Here is a 14,108-nt window from a genome sequence, read left to right on the forward strand (position 1 = left end):
CGTAGGTTGATATTGTTATCAGCATTGTTGAAGCCCGGTGTATACTTTGTTGCCATGACACCACCCTTTTGATAACGGATGACTCTCGAGATTTCACTGTATACCGAAGGCTGAAACAGTTTGTTTATTTTTGGAAATTCAAAGCGGAAAGGTGAAAGAACTAGAATCCAAGTGCCGCGTGATAATTTGGAGAGGTGAAAAGATCACTGTGCGTTCATAAAAATGCTGGATCAGGTTCCTGTGGGTAATCTTTTTTCTTCTCACATTTTTCCTGCTTCCGAGGGTAAAATGATAATGACAGGCCCTAGTGTAGTAAATTTTTGTAAAAAAGAAAAGAAAAGAGACATAATGCACACGCAGATGAAAAAATTCACACCCAATGATATTGAAAATTAAAAAAAGATTGAATTAACGACCGAGTAGCCTCCGAATTGATGAGTGAATGCGTACCCGTCAGGGATGTCGTTTTCTGGTGATTTTTATCAATAGATATTATATGAAAAATCATAGAACTTTATTATATTGTTATTTTAATTGCGAAATACTTGGTGGAAAATAAAAATATGGTTTTGAAAAAATGCAGATTTGAGATCTCCGGTAGTCGTGATTACCTCTGAAAGAAAAAAAAATGTAAACGTTCGTGTATTGTCAGCTAGGCGGCAGCATTGCCGTTTATTCACACCTTGTAGCGCACCTGTGTCAAGTAGACAGCCCAGACCGCGTTACCACAAACACAGGGTAACGAGAGAGCAGTCTCTCGTACCGAGTCTATCGTCGAAAGAAGGTATTATCGAGTAACGATCACGAGACGGAAGAAATCCTCAAGCTCTCCTCACCCATCCCGACCCGTTTCTTCAGCAATATTTATTATCCGGGAGCCGATCATCCTGGAGAACCGAGAGGAGACCCACCAGGTGAGTCCTCCATTCTCACCACTAATTTTGTAATTACTAACGCCACTGTGATTAATCCACCCACGTAATTGATCTGACGAACGACATCTTTTTTTGGCCTCGAACCAATAATAAAATAACAAATGGAAATTTTCAAGAATATTCCTAACGCACGTGCGTTTTCTTATCTTCACTGGAATTTCGGGACATTTGTAGCTCGGAAAATCTCGGAATTTGTTATCTGATTGACAGAAAAAAATTATTTGTCCACAGAAATTAAAATCACATTTCTGAAAGTTTCCAACTAAATTTCACGTTTCATACACTAATTAAGTTGCAGCTGTGCCCGTCGTGTTCCTAACACTCGATTTCACTCATTCGGTCTTTAAATATTTCCTTTTCATTCGTTTTGAGTTCTGACGTCTTTCAATTTTATTAGGTTGAATCCATATTTCAGTTTGCCGTCTAGATCCGTTTATTCTCGATTACTGGTGTCAACGTGGTTCAATATTCCTCCGAATGTGTGGCCCGTACATATTTCTCTTTTTTGTTCTTTTTAAAGTCGAATCGATCGCCCTCGCGGACCAGACTGTTTGAAAAACACACGACACACACGTTTTTTATTACACCTTTGGGTGTAAAACTAGGTTTCCACCTGCACAAGGAGAAAATTTCGGTAACACTCCACATCATTAAATTGAATTAAATAGGCATGTAATCCAATTTTTATTAAAGAACTTTCACGTAATTTTTATGGAGATTGTCTTCGTACGGATTTTAGACATTTCACGCACTTGTAGTTTATCACTTCAATTGATATTTTCGGGATATTTAAATTGACGATTGCCCAGAGGATCCGGTGGTCTCTGGTTGAAGTATCGGGCGAGAAATCTGAAATCGATGGATTCTCGTGGCGACGGGACCGAGGCACCAGGTACGTCTGGCACGAAACTATCCGTCGCCAGGAGGTGCCAGATAGCCCCTGGCGCAGATAATATTTTATTAATCATTAAACACATAACCGTTTGCTGTACATATAAGATAATGGAAATAATATCAGGCAATAGCGATAATGCTGTTTGTCATACGCTAATTATTGGTCCGACTGACATTACAGTATTGTCGGCGCGAAGGAGAGGAGCTCGCGTATACCATCATTTTCAATTTACTCAGAACATTTATCCGAGTTATTGTTCATTGATAAAAAAATTGAAATTGTTGACTGCTAAAAGTAATTTGAAAGTTTTGGAACTGGTCATTTTAGTTAATATTTCATTGTGAATCTGCGATGGAATTCACCGCGGAGAGATATCTTTGAAAAATATAGAATATCCGCACTAATTACCCATGTTTCTCGAATTATTCGTAAAATTAGTATTTGTTGAGGATAGTGCAAGAAAACTGCGATTCAATCCGCGGAGAGGAAAATTCAGTAAAAATTACTGACACTTTCGTAATGATATTTTTCTAGACATTTACCTTTATTTTTTTTAACGATCAGATCATTTTTATTCAGCAGTCGGTAAATTATATTAAAGGCGCGGTAGTTTTCCTCGAATGGCAAAAATACAACGCGATTAACAAACGATTCGGTAATTTCCATTGATTTTGGTAATTTCATGGAGAATATAATACGATTCTTAAAAATGAAGTAGAATTGGATTTAAAAGAAAAATTGCTATGAACATTCAAATTTCGATTAGAATTCTCAGTAAAACAGAAATTTTCTATTTTTCCCTTATTTTTCTTTCCGCATCCTGATGAGTGTAATTGTCACGAAAACAATGGAGTAAGGAATAATTAAGAATATTGAATGAATTAATGATTGCCTTTTATCAGCCGAAAAATCTGCCTAGCTAAGTCCTCAAGCTTTATCTTCCTCGAATGAAAAAAAAAATTAATTCCTCAATCTCAACACCTCGTTCCCCAATAAACCTCATATCACGCGTGAAAACAATGAAAAAACCGTCTATTTGCTATGGCGACAACTCTCAGAACATTCTTAATCATCCCAGTCGCTTCTCAAGCGAGTGTGAAAATCCTCAGTACAATAAATTCAACTGTAATTGCGCTGTAAATTGCCTCATGACGGCCATTTTTGCCACTCTACCACGAGAAAAAAAAATCGCTCCAAAACTCCATGAATTAACCAATTAACCGAAATTTCCAATTCGACGATTCCCCCGAGTAATTGATCGATTGATCATTCCGATTTTGATCTAAGTTAATTGCGCAACTGTTGCTCCGAGTCCTTGGACTTTAGCTCGATGAAAAAGCAAACAAGAAAATAAAATACGAAGGTGAGAAAAAAAAAATTGTTGTCGGGTTTTGATGTGTAAAGGGGATTGAAATCGTAAAATACCGCGGAGTAGAAATCGATATCAGTTATCCACTCGAGGTGATCTAGCGGTAACCAAGGGTAAAAAGAGATGGAGATAGGACTACGTGCTAGGTTGTTGAGTCGTTGATAAGGGATTGATGATGATAAAAATGATGGTTAATTCCAGTGATGACGGTGAGCACTCCTTTTTCCGTTTTTTTTCCCCACCAATTTTTCTTCCATTTTTTCTTACTCGTAGCGTCACACATTTCCACCATTTTGTTTTCTTCACTGGAGGATCGAGATCGAGAAAATCCGTTTAACGGTGGAAATCGATTTTTCAATTGGATCGAAGGGTCGCATCACTCACGAACGATCGATTCCGATCAATATCTCGATAAAAAAGTCGTTGAATTTTTGGGGACATCCACTGGTTCGAGATCGGTAGCCACTGAATTTTCGGGATAAATATCGAATGCTCGGGGATAGGATTGATGGGGATTTTATTGGTAACTGGTCGGGTTAAGTTTGAAAAGCCCTACACTCTTCTGACCGTCTCGGCTCGACTGAAATTATCATTTTAGCTGATACTAGCTAATGTAATGATGCAGTTTTATCTCGTATTATCATGGAAAACGAGATAAATCGCGATAGTGCCGTTTATTTTGACAACACTCGTCTCACCTTCTCCTCCCGACCTATCGTGCTGCCTGGTATCAGCCCTCGTAATCTTAACCATCTACAGAGGGGCTTCTTATTTTTATGAGGGTTAATGAGAGGGTTCAGAGACCCCGATCACCAGATTTTTTCTCCAGTCAATTCAAGCGACAAAAAATTTACCACAGCATTTATTCCATAATTCAAGTATCGCCTTTTGCCGACTTGATTCTGCGGATTGAGTGTTAATCCCGTTTTTATTTATATTCGAAATGAAAAAATTCTTACGGTGGTCTTCAAGGGTTCTCTTGACCTGCGCGTCATCCCCACAAATCCGGGGATGAGTGGACCTCAAAGTGAATCAGAACTTCTTGTCATGACTTGTTTACACTTGCAAACGCGTGACTCATCACCCTCGATAGGTCATCCTGTGACTTGCGTACTGTGGCAAAATACAAACAAAATGGCGGAACGAAATGGCCGATTTCACGGATAAACTACCAACGGCCGCACCAACAATCGTTATCTCACCGGTGTTCAACACCGTTGGGCTCTCTCGTCTTATCAGAGCAAACACCGGACCCCTCTGTACCTTCCTAGCTTATTGTGTCAATCAAAGAGATCCTCACGTTTTGTCTTTTGAAACCGCCCCACGTCCACTCCGACACGAACTTCAGTCTCAAAAATTTTTTTTAACCCATCAACAATCGCCTGAATCATCACTCCTCAAACAATGAGTCAATGACTCTACAAATCCAAAAATTTATAAACTTAAAAAAAATATAAATAAATATCCCAATATAATTAAATATTTTCCCCCATTTTTATGAAATCGCATTAATTCAAATGCCATTATTTTAACTAATTGGGTTTAATGGCCTAGTTTTATCACTTATTTATCTGAAATTTTATGTAAACTGGTAAAATTTCAGTCTCTTACAAAAATTCATTCCCTTTCTCCCTTTTATATGCAAAGTCAATCCGAAAATTGTGAAATGACTCACCTAAAAATCTACGAGGATAATGGAAAACTCGATCAACTCAGAAAATTCTATACACTTCAGCGTGCATTTTCTCAAAAAAAATAACTACGTTCCACCTCATTAAAATGATATTATTGAATTTCCATTTGAGAAATCGTTTGTCCTTCGTGGAACTGAAAGCGGAAATCTCTATAATCTGCCGTCAAAAGAGGAAATCGTGTTTAAATGACTTGAAAAATAAATTCAGTGAGAATTGGGGCGAAATTTAATTTCCCTCGACTCTCAATTAAAAATGAAAATCTCAATGAAAAAGGAAAAAAAAAAACAAATCGATTGAAACTCTTGAGGGCTTTACCTATAGGCTAAATATAGAATTTTCCTCTAGAGGGGGGAATTGTGGAGAGTAATAATTATAGTGAATGACCAGGAGGGAGGTGTGAGTGACCAATGGGAGTGCAGGAGGGGCGTTGTCCAATGGTTTCTCTTTGCTCCCGTTCGACCACTCAAAGCCGCAGTCTCTCCTCTCTTTCCTATTGTCGAAGCTAGTCTTCCCCAGCAACTTCTCACCCAAATTAACCCAGGATAACGATGGAGGGGAGCAAGGAGAGAGTTTCCTAGACACGCGACCACCTCTCCAAAGCACCCACGCCTCTTCACCTCACACCTTTTCCAACGACTCCAGTCACCAGCCGATCGTCGGGGAACATCCACCGTCTCTATTTCCTCTTCCATCGGTTTTCAAAATTCAATTCATTCAAGTTTTGTTATAAATTGGAAATTCGCAAGTGAGGTCTCGTTGAGACCAAAGGAGCAAACCGCTCCCCCTTTGGCTCTTATCTTGCATATCGAGTTTATCGCTGAATTGTAGTTGTGAGAAATTGTGAGTTATTTTGAATTTTCCAAGGAGGAATGCGGCACGCAGCGACTGAGGTAATTTTTTTTCAGAATTTCCCTATTCGCGTTTGTATGTATGATAATTATAGAATTAAAGAAATGGGATTTTCCCAGTAGCCGTTGGTTATTGTATTAAAATGGGACGGAGTACTGGAAAAAATATTTTGTTAATAAAAAAAATTATTTCTAGTAGTTGCTCCGTGAAAAGCGATTCGAGAAAAATATACTATGGTCATTAGATCGACTTAATGTCGCGGCAATCTTTTTTCTCAAGTCTATGAAATTGTGTGAGATATATTGTAATAATGAAATTGTCCTAAAATCACGTGAGATGAAAAGTTATAATTTAGTTCACGATGTGGCGGCTGTATTTAAAAATAATTCATCATATTGTCGAGGTGAAATGGTTTTTTTTTTGCATGGATATTGAAAAATTTGAATTTTGATATCAGAAGAATTTCAATTGGATTTCGGGAGAACCGACTGTCAGAATATTCTCCTCTTGATGGATAACAGAAAATGACGCGTGGTTCAGTCACCGACCGGCGGAAATCTTGGCTTGACATTACCGAGCGGAAGTGACGCGCACCTCAGCAAACACCTTCTCTAACAATTCCTTTTTTTTTTCAATTTCACGTTAATTCTCTCTCTGTCGGTTGTGACGAACGAGGTGTGTCGTTTTCACCGTGAACATAAATACACCGGATTTTTATTCCATTTCTGTGTACCCTTTTGTCGCGTGCCTTTTTAAAACCCATGACTAACGCTCATTCTGAGTTGACGAAGAGAGGAGAATCCAGCATTGATGACTGCCAGTGATTTAAGTTTTACCCTGAAACTGTTGCTTGAAGAATGAGTGATTGGGTAGTGCTGAAGGTTGTGAAATACGTCACAGTGACCTAGACACGGTTCCGATCCGGAAACAGATCTGATGAGTAGAGCATTGGCATTATCTTGGTACAAGTCTTTGTTCCTGTCCCACTTTCCTAGGTGTTTCACCGCTCGAAGTAGTTTAGAGATTGCTAAAACTCATTGATGGAGTCATTCAGGTGGATTGATATCGATTTCAGGATACGATGAAGGAGAACTTGATGAAGCAAGATATGAAGATTGACTGGGAGGGTAATCGACCGGAGGAGGGTTCACCTGTTGTACCCAGAACTGCTGAGGAACAGGCGGTGGAGAGTCCTCAGAGTGTTATCACAACTAGAAGACACGTGCGGACAATTACCACTACTGGACACATCACGGAGACTATTGCTGAGGGGGAACCTCATTCACCAGTACCCAGTCCTTCTGAGAAATCCAATAGTATGCAGATGGTACCGGAGGGACATCAGGGACATCAGAACAGGGAGGGCTTCCAGGAGCAGCATTCGCAGTTTATTCACATTAATCAGGAGAGCCCGGGGGAGCAGAGGAGCATTGACCAGCATCAAGTGATCTATAATAATGGAGATGAACTCCAGGTGGAGAATCGAGAGGCTGAAGGACAGGCTCTTGGTATAACTATCAAAGATCAAGCTCGGTGAGTTGCGAATAATTGTTTTTCCCCGTCAAAACTACTTCTTAATAATTTCAATTTTATCCATTTAAAATACTAAGTAATTCGGTGGCAGTTGCGTTTAATTATTGAATCCATCTCTGCTTATCAGATGATAAGTTCCTCTGATATGATTATTTCGATTCGCGCAAATATGCTTTCCATATTTCTATTAATTTTCTCCTTTTGCACGAGACCGTAAAAATACCCGTTGAACAGAAAATAAAGAGACTATTGAAGAATTTTCCCCTACAGCTACGGAACCCCTGCATCAGAGAGAACAGAAGTGGACAGGGTGTACATCTCCTACGAGGAGAACGACACCCGTCGTGGTGGTCCTGTAATAACAGTACAAGTGCCCGATCCAAGACGTCATCAGTCGCGATTCAGTCCCCAGGAGAATGGCCAGGTGACGAGATATCAGAATTCTCCAGCATCGGGGGAGGACTATGAGGCGAGCGCCATGGTTTCTCATCCACCTACAGTTCACATACCATCACCAGCCCATCCTTATTCACCACCTGTGGAGACCATCAGAACCAACCAGCAACAATTGGGATCCACCTACACCGCGACTACCATCAAGTACGATGTGACTGCTCCAGTGGCCACAGACAATTTGAAAACCAACAGCACTTACACTACCCTTGAACCTGTTGCACTACCTCCAGCACAGACTGTTCAGTATACACCATTCGTTGCTGATGGTTTTCAGTCCAGCAGTTATGCTTATGCTAAACCTGGTGACATCACTTACTTGGCTTATCCCAGTGGACAGGCCAATTTCAGGACTGGAGAGGTGAGTCATCATTATTACTATGAAAATTTTCTCCCGGTAACGATGATCATAATTAAATTTACAAAAATGATATTAAAGGTCGAATCAAGAGTCTACATAAAGGGTGACCCCACCCTGACCTCATCATCCTTAATTCCCACAAGAACGCAGCTTCACTACGAGCAGCCAGGATCCCCCAATTCCCAAGTGACTATCTATCCAGGATCCACTCAGGCCTTTCAGTACGTGAAGACCTCTGGTGAGACTTATTGGGCGCCTCCTCCGAGCTCCACGTCACCACCGACACTGGGTTACGTCGAGGGATATCCCATTCCCATCACAACGAGTGACGCAGGTACCATGATGTACTCTGGAGGTGGTTACACTGTTGCTGGGGACAATGGTCCGTCTTCTCCATGGCCCACTATACCAGTCAGCGCTTCTGACGAGGCATTTGATCACCAGTTGATTCCAGTTGACACTAAGGAATGCGTCAACTGCGCTGCCAGCATGACACCCTTGTGGAGAAGAGATGGCACTGGACATTACTTGTGCAATGCCTGTGGGATTTACAACAAGATGAACGGTGCCAACAGACCTCCCATGAGGTGCGGAGGCAAAATTAAACAGAGTATCGCACCTGTAAGTCATCCCTTTTTTTAATACTAAACTAGTCGGGCGCATTAAGTAATTTGCAGGCAATTAAATCTAATCAGAAAATTAAATACATGAGGACTCGCAAGGATAACAAATATTACTATGGATTTTATTTAAACGAAATAATTTTTTTCAAATAATATTTTTCAAAACGTAACACGTGGAATTCGTCGGTGATTACCTCAATGAAAAAAATCATTCGCATTCAAAAGATTGGATCTTCTGCTTATAGATTTAATTCATTGCAATATAAATCATGAAGTTCAAATAATGGTATTCGTGATATAGTTGTTAGAATCCGGTTAATTTCCGGGAATTAACTGATTCTTAAAGTATTACAATGAGAGTTAGTCGGAATTGTAATAAAAATGATGTGACGATCCAGAGTTTCTCGATTTCTTATCATTCATATGAATCGAGCAATCACATTTAGCGCGGTCAGTGAGAATAATATTGAACGAAATACGTTGTCCACCGTTCGAAATTCTAGGCCACGGGGGAATTATTTGTGCTGATAAAAAAAAAAATCCAACATCGGGCTGGACGAGGTATATTGTACTGTGCCCAATGTGTACACCAACACAACGAGCGTTATTAAGTAATGTTTGTGCTCTCGAGAGGAGAACGCTGTTATCTCAGAACCAGAACAAATAAAAGTGAGGACGGAGACGTAGGGCGGGTGTTGTTTGCTCTAGTTTACTTACCTGACGAAGAGCGCGTACATTCCTCTCCTCATGTTCTCAAACAGTCAGGGTGTCTGATGCTCGCATTCCAGCATCGGCGACATTAAAAAATCACTTGATCAACAAAATATATGAAAAATGCATGAGAAACGTCAGGCGTCTGGATGATTAATCCTTTTGGAAGACATCATCATCGCCAATTTGACTCAATCATTCTGATTATTATCATTATGCTTTCAGAGTGGTCGTAGAACGGGAGTGTTGTGCGCTAATTGCAGAACAAGCAACACAACATTGTGGAGAAGGAACAACAACGGCGAGCCCGTTTGCAATGCCTGTGGCCTCTACTTTAAGCTCCACAACGTGAGTAGACGTTCAAATAATTACTAAAGTATATTAAGTGTAATAAAAAACCGAAACGGGAAAAATAACTTTGAAAAAGGCTGAGCGCAGTAAAGACTGCAAACAAGGGTCGTTGAGCTCGACAGTTATATGACAATAATTCTCCTTGAAAAAAATCTTCGTCGCACTTGGGGGGAAGGGTTAACTGGAAACAAACAACACTTCTCACCTTTGGAATCATCTCTCACTTTTTTTCGATGATATTTCGGTGCCTCGTTTACCTCTCGGTTCGTTTCCGGTTTCAGGTTTTTTGGAAGAGCTAACGGATGTAATGGGTTTCGTGTTGTTGATAAATTGAGTCATCGAAAAATTACTTGAGGGAGTCTTGCACTGTGGGATGAAACTTTTTAAGAGATTTTATTCGGTTTCGTTTTCATGCCGTTGTGTGCTATGAGTGAGCGCATTTTTTTTGAAGAAAACAACATTTTTTTTTAGAAATCGCGTAATGGTACGCGTTAGCAATGTAATTGGGAAAATCTTTTTAGATTTTATTAGACCGGTGATAAAACTGTTATCAGGGCACGTGTGGAAGAACTGAGGCGCGATGACACGTGTCTCTGGTTGCATTGATGATTGATAAGGAATTGGTGATGTTCTATTAGATGAAAGGGATTATTTTCGATTCGTACTGATTTCGTGGTCTGCTGTGGCGCCTGTTCGTCAGCAGAAACAATCGTGATAATTTGAAATGATGAGATTAGCATCGCAACCAATAAATCAACTTCGCTCGTTGGAGAAATTATTTGGAAACTTTGTCTTGGGGTTTCGAGAGTGATTACTTCTCGTTGTTTTATTCTTTTCATTCTCGCTGATCGATAGCAATCAATCACAATCGAGTCGAGTGTTATCGGAGGTTTTCTCGCGGCAGGTGATAAGGAAGTTGACTGGTATTTTTTTTTTCGCAAGACCCGAGCCAAAGGGTGACAGCTCAATTCAGAGAAGATTATCGGACGATCTCGGTAAGGAAAATTAATTTTTGGCGTTGGACTTTAATGTTGAAGAAATATATCAATGTACAGGGAAACCCGAAGTTGTTGGAAATGATGACGTTTAAGATATAATTCAATACCGACATTTGTATTAATTTTTATTGTTCAAATGAGAACCATTTGAGGTTTAAATTTTTGGTATCATGAAATTGCAGGTGAACAGACCGATGAGTATGAAAAAGGATGGGATTCAGACGAGGAAGAGGAAACCGAAGAATCACACGGGGATGGGGAGTGGATTGGCTGGATCCAGTGGTATCCACAAGACCGAGATGAAGTCAAACCTACTCGGTGAGTCTATGGTGAGCGAGTGTCTTTCTTCCTTTTCCACCTCTTTCATTTTTTAAAATTCCCGTGATCCACTTGTCGGATAAGATAACTCGTTTTTTTAATTGGATTTTCACTCGATGTCTACGTGACACTGTGTACACAATTATTTTTTGGATTAGCCGATGGGGAATTGTACGTATAATGTGTATGAAATGGACTTTTGAGGCAGGTGAAGGCAATTGCATGGAAAAATTCGATGTTAATTTGAATTTTATCCGGGAAATTCATTGTTTGCGCTCGGCTGACCGATATAATCAGAAAAATGGCCGCTGTCGCGATTGATATGAGGGGAGTGGGGGGTCATGTACAGTTAGTGCTCTATGATTGGTCAGAGAATGCAGGGGGATCTGATCGATAACGAGGGGAAAAATTGAGCTATTTTCCCCGAAGCGAGGCGGAAATATCCCGCGGCCATTTTCTATTCAATTCTTAAATCTGCAATTTATCATTTCCGCCAAAAATATACAGAGAACCAATTCTCAAATGATTTTTTTTTATCGTGTGTTTTAATATTGTTGAAAATGAAGTCGTCTTCGTTTTTATTGCATGAATCACACTCTTCTGACGAAACCGTTGATAAAATTGTTGACAAAGATTAATTCAAAGTAATTCTGGTTTTGTGGGAAAAATAAAAAAATGGAAACACACAAATTTGATCTATTTTAAATCGACCCAATTTAACATCTCTCTATATTTTTTCGTCATGTGATTGTTTTCGTGTGGGAAATTGGTGATAATTTAACAGAAGAAATGGATTTTTTACTGAATGTAAATTCCAGTGGACTCGAAGCGGCAGTTGAGTATGTACGGGGGTGGGGTCGTTGATGGGTTTGAGGAACATCATTATCTAGCAATGACAACAGCCCATATGGGGCACGCGCATTCACCCCTCGCATTGCCCTCAGCTGCTGCACTCAATCGTCAGACAACCCTTACGTAAGTCCACGACATCAACGACTTAAGGTTGTTGTCGCGCAGAATTTTTTTTCGACAGTTTTCGTTTAAACCTTTATGGTGAATAGGTTGAAAAATAGCTCCAAAATGAGCCCTTTCCGTTTGCAGTTGACCGTTTTGAACTTGAGATATAAATTTTTGAAATTCGAGTGATTTAACACGTGTTTAAATGGAGTTTCACCGATTAAAATTTTTTTCAAATCAACGGCTCGACAGTTTGAGAAATAAAAAAAAACGTGGAATACACATCGTGGGAGGAAATGCAGAACAAAAAATCAAATCGATTGACCGTTTGGTTTACGCAATATAATTATCGAAAATTCATAAATTTATATAATTTAAAATAGTTAAAATGGAAAATATATAGTTATGCTTTAACTATTCATGCACAATGCAATCAATCAAGTGAGACTTTATACCGTCAAAAGATTGTGTTCTAAACTGGCCCGTTTTACAGCGAATAAACTTTTTATAGAGACTGTCGCGCGACAACAACCTTAACCGACTGCTACTTTTTCAAACTTTTCCACCGTTTCGCGTGTTATGCTCTCAAGATGTCGATCATTTCACTCATTAAAAATCTCCTGCTCACCGTAATAATTGGTATTTATTATCTAATTGGTGAATTATTTATTTCAGTGTGCCCCCATTAGAGCCGATAACAAGTTAAATCCGCACTTCGATCGGTCGTGAGCTCAACAAGGCATAATAAACCGACTGTTGATAATTCCTGACAGTCCCATGGAAATGCCTGCCTGATCAGCTCCGATCATCGATGGTATTCCCGGAGGGAGTCGCCATCTTCTGGGCAATAACAAAATTATATATACCAAGAACAAGAACAACAGCAGCGCGGGTTTATTCTTTATCAATTAGTTAAATAATTCGGTGATTGCCAATGAGCAGATCTTTTCTGCACATTATGATATGATTTCACCACGAATGAAAAATCCGACAATTGAGTGAATTGAAAATTAAGAAAAATTATAATTGATCATAAAATGATCGTAAACGGTAGCTGTGAATGGAAAGGAAGAAGATTTTTTTGATTATTTTTTTAATCCCTATGTTAGCTAATGGAATTCAAAATTTATGGAATTTTTCCCTCCAGTTTCCTGCAAATAGGGAAAACTCTATTTTTCAGGGAAGAATTGAGTCCTTTATTTGTTTGCAACGAACTTATCGGGAAATTTCCGATAATTTTGAATTTCTTGTGGTAAAAAATGGCAGAGATGGGGCGAGAAATTTAAGGAAATAACTCGTAAAATTGACGCGCATTGATATCAAATTTTTGTAGAGATCAGAAGAAATAGTGCGGAGAGAATAGTATATTCCCCATTCTTTTGTGTGAATAATGATCAATTTGATACCCCAGTAAGGCAGAACCCACAGAATTTACGCCTGTCTGTTATCACCCCATGCACTGATAGTACGATTCATTTATCGCTAACGAAGAGTTTGGTAACGAATACTAGATTTAAATATGACTAAAGAAATAGTCGTTAATGGTTAAAAACGACTCGTTAATAAAACTCTGGGTTATAATTGTAAATAATAGTATTTCTCCCATTTCCATGGTTCATTCAAACAAGCTGTGTATTAATAATTAACAGTTGAACCTGAAACGCACAAATGAATTTTTCTATCAGTACTGAGTTGACGGATTCTGGTGCTGTGTCGGTGATTGTACATAGATTTTATACATTTGTCCAAAGATTTGTGTTAGTTTTAATTATTTTAAATCCCATCTTAACAAATATTTTAATATATTTCACTGTGTAGGTATTCGCTTTGAGATTTTTTCTTTCTACCGATGTTAAGAATTTAAATTAAATACAAGAATTAATGATGAAAGCGTTTGAATTTATTTTCTTTTTAAAAAATCCCGATCTATGTTTCCATAAAATTGACAACAAACACATAATAAACACATAAATCCAAAATATTTACACATGTATATATATGTAAACATTTTAAATTGAATTTTTTCGATAAAAATGAATTTTCATCAACTCAAATCAATTT

At 38.9% G+C, this 14,108-nt stretch overlaps 1 protein-coding gene across 5 annotated transcripts; it reads left to right on the forward strand.

Moving 5' to 3' along the window:
* The first annotated feature begins 834 nt into the window (after positions 1 to 834).
* LOC105262777 (uncharacterized) lies at positions 835 to 13,881 on the forward strand. 5 transcript variants are annotated; one of them, XM_011298551.1, is made up of 8 exons: positions 835 to 914; positions 6,818 to 7,275; positions 7,546 to 8,089; positions 8,168 to 8,710; positions 9,649 to 9,771; positions 10,955 to 11,090; positions 11,909 to 12,065; positions 12,723 to 13,873. In XM_011298551.1, the coding sequence occupies exons 2-8, from the start codon at positions 6,824 to 6,826 to the stop codon at positions 12,751 to 12,753; spliced, it is 1,986 nt and encodes a 661-aa protein (XP_011296853.1). In that variant the 5' UTR covers positions 835 to 914; positions 6,818 to 6,823; the 3' UTR covers positions 12,754 to 13,873. The 5 variants fall into 5 exon arrangements, with proteins under 5 accessions (XP_011296853.1, XP_011296852.1, XP_011296854.1 ...); XM_011298550.1 differs by lacking the exon at positions 835 to 914 and adding an exon at positions 5,554 to 5,783 and having other exon boundaries at positions 12,723 to 13,881; XM_011298552.1 differs by lacking the exons at positions 835 to 914; positions 11,909 to 12,065 and adding an exon at positions 5,554 to 5,783 and having other exon boundaries at positions 10,955 to 11,101; positions 12,723 to 13,881.
* The last annotated feature ends 227 nt before the right edge of the window (positions 13,882 to 14,108 follow it).

Source organism: Fopius arisanus, unplaced genomic scaffold (genome assembly GCF_000806365.1).
Source record: "Fopius arisanus strain USDA-PBARC FA_bdor unplaced genomic scaffold, ASM80636v1 scaffold00011, whole genome shotgun sequence".
In the NCBI taxonomy this organism is placed as follows: domain Eukaryota; kingdom Metazoa; phylum Arthropoda; class Insecta; order Hymenoptera; family Braconidae; genus Fopius; species Fopius arisanus.

Coding starts and splice junctions, on each gene's coding strand:
- LOC105262777 (XM_011298550.1), top strand. CDS start 5,763: ATGCGGCACGCAGCGACTGAG. Junction 8,711..9,648: donor TTAAACAGAGTATCGCACCT/GTAAGTCATCCC, acceptor TTATGCTTTCAG/AGTGGTCGTAGAACGGGAGT. Junction 9,772..10,954: donor TCTACTTTAAGCTCCACAAC/GTGAGTAGACGT, acceptor ATGAAATTGCAG/GTGAACAGACCGATGAGTAT.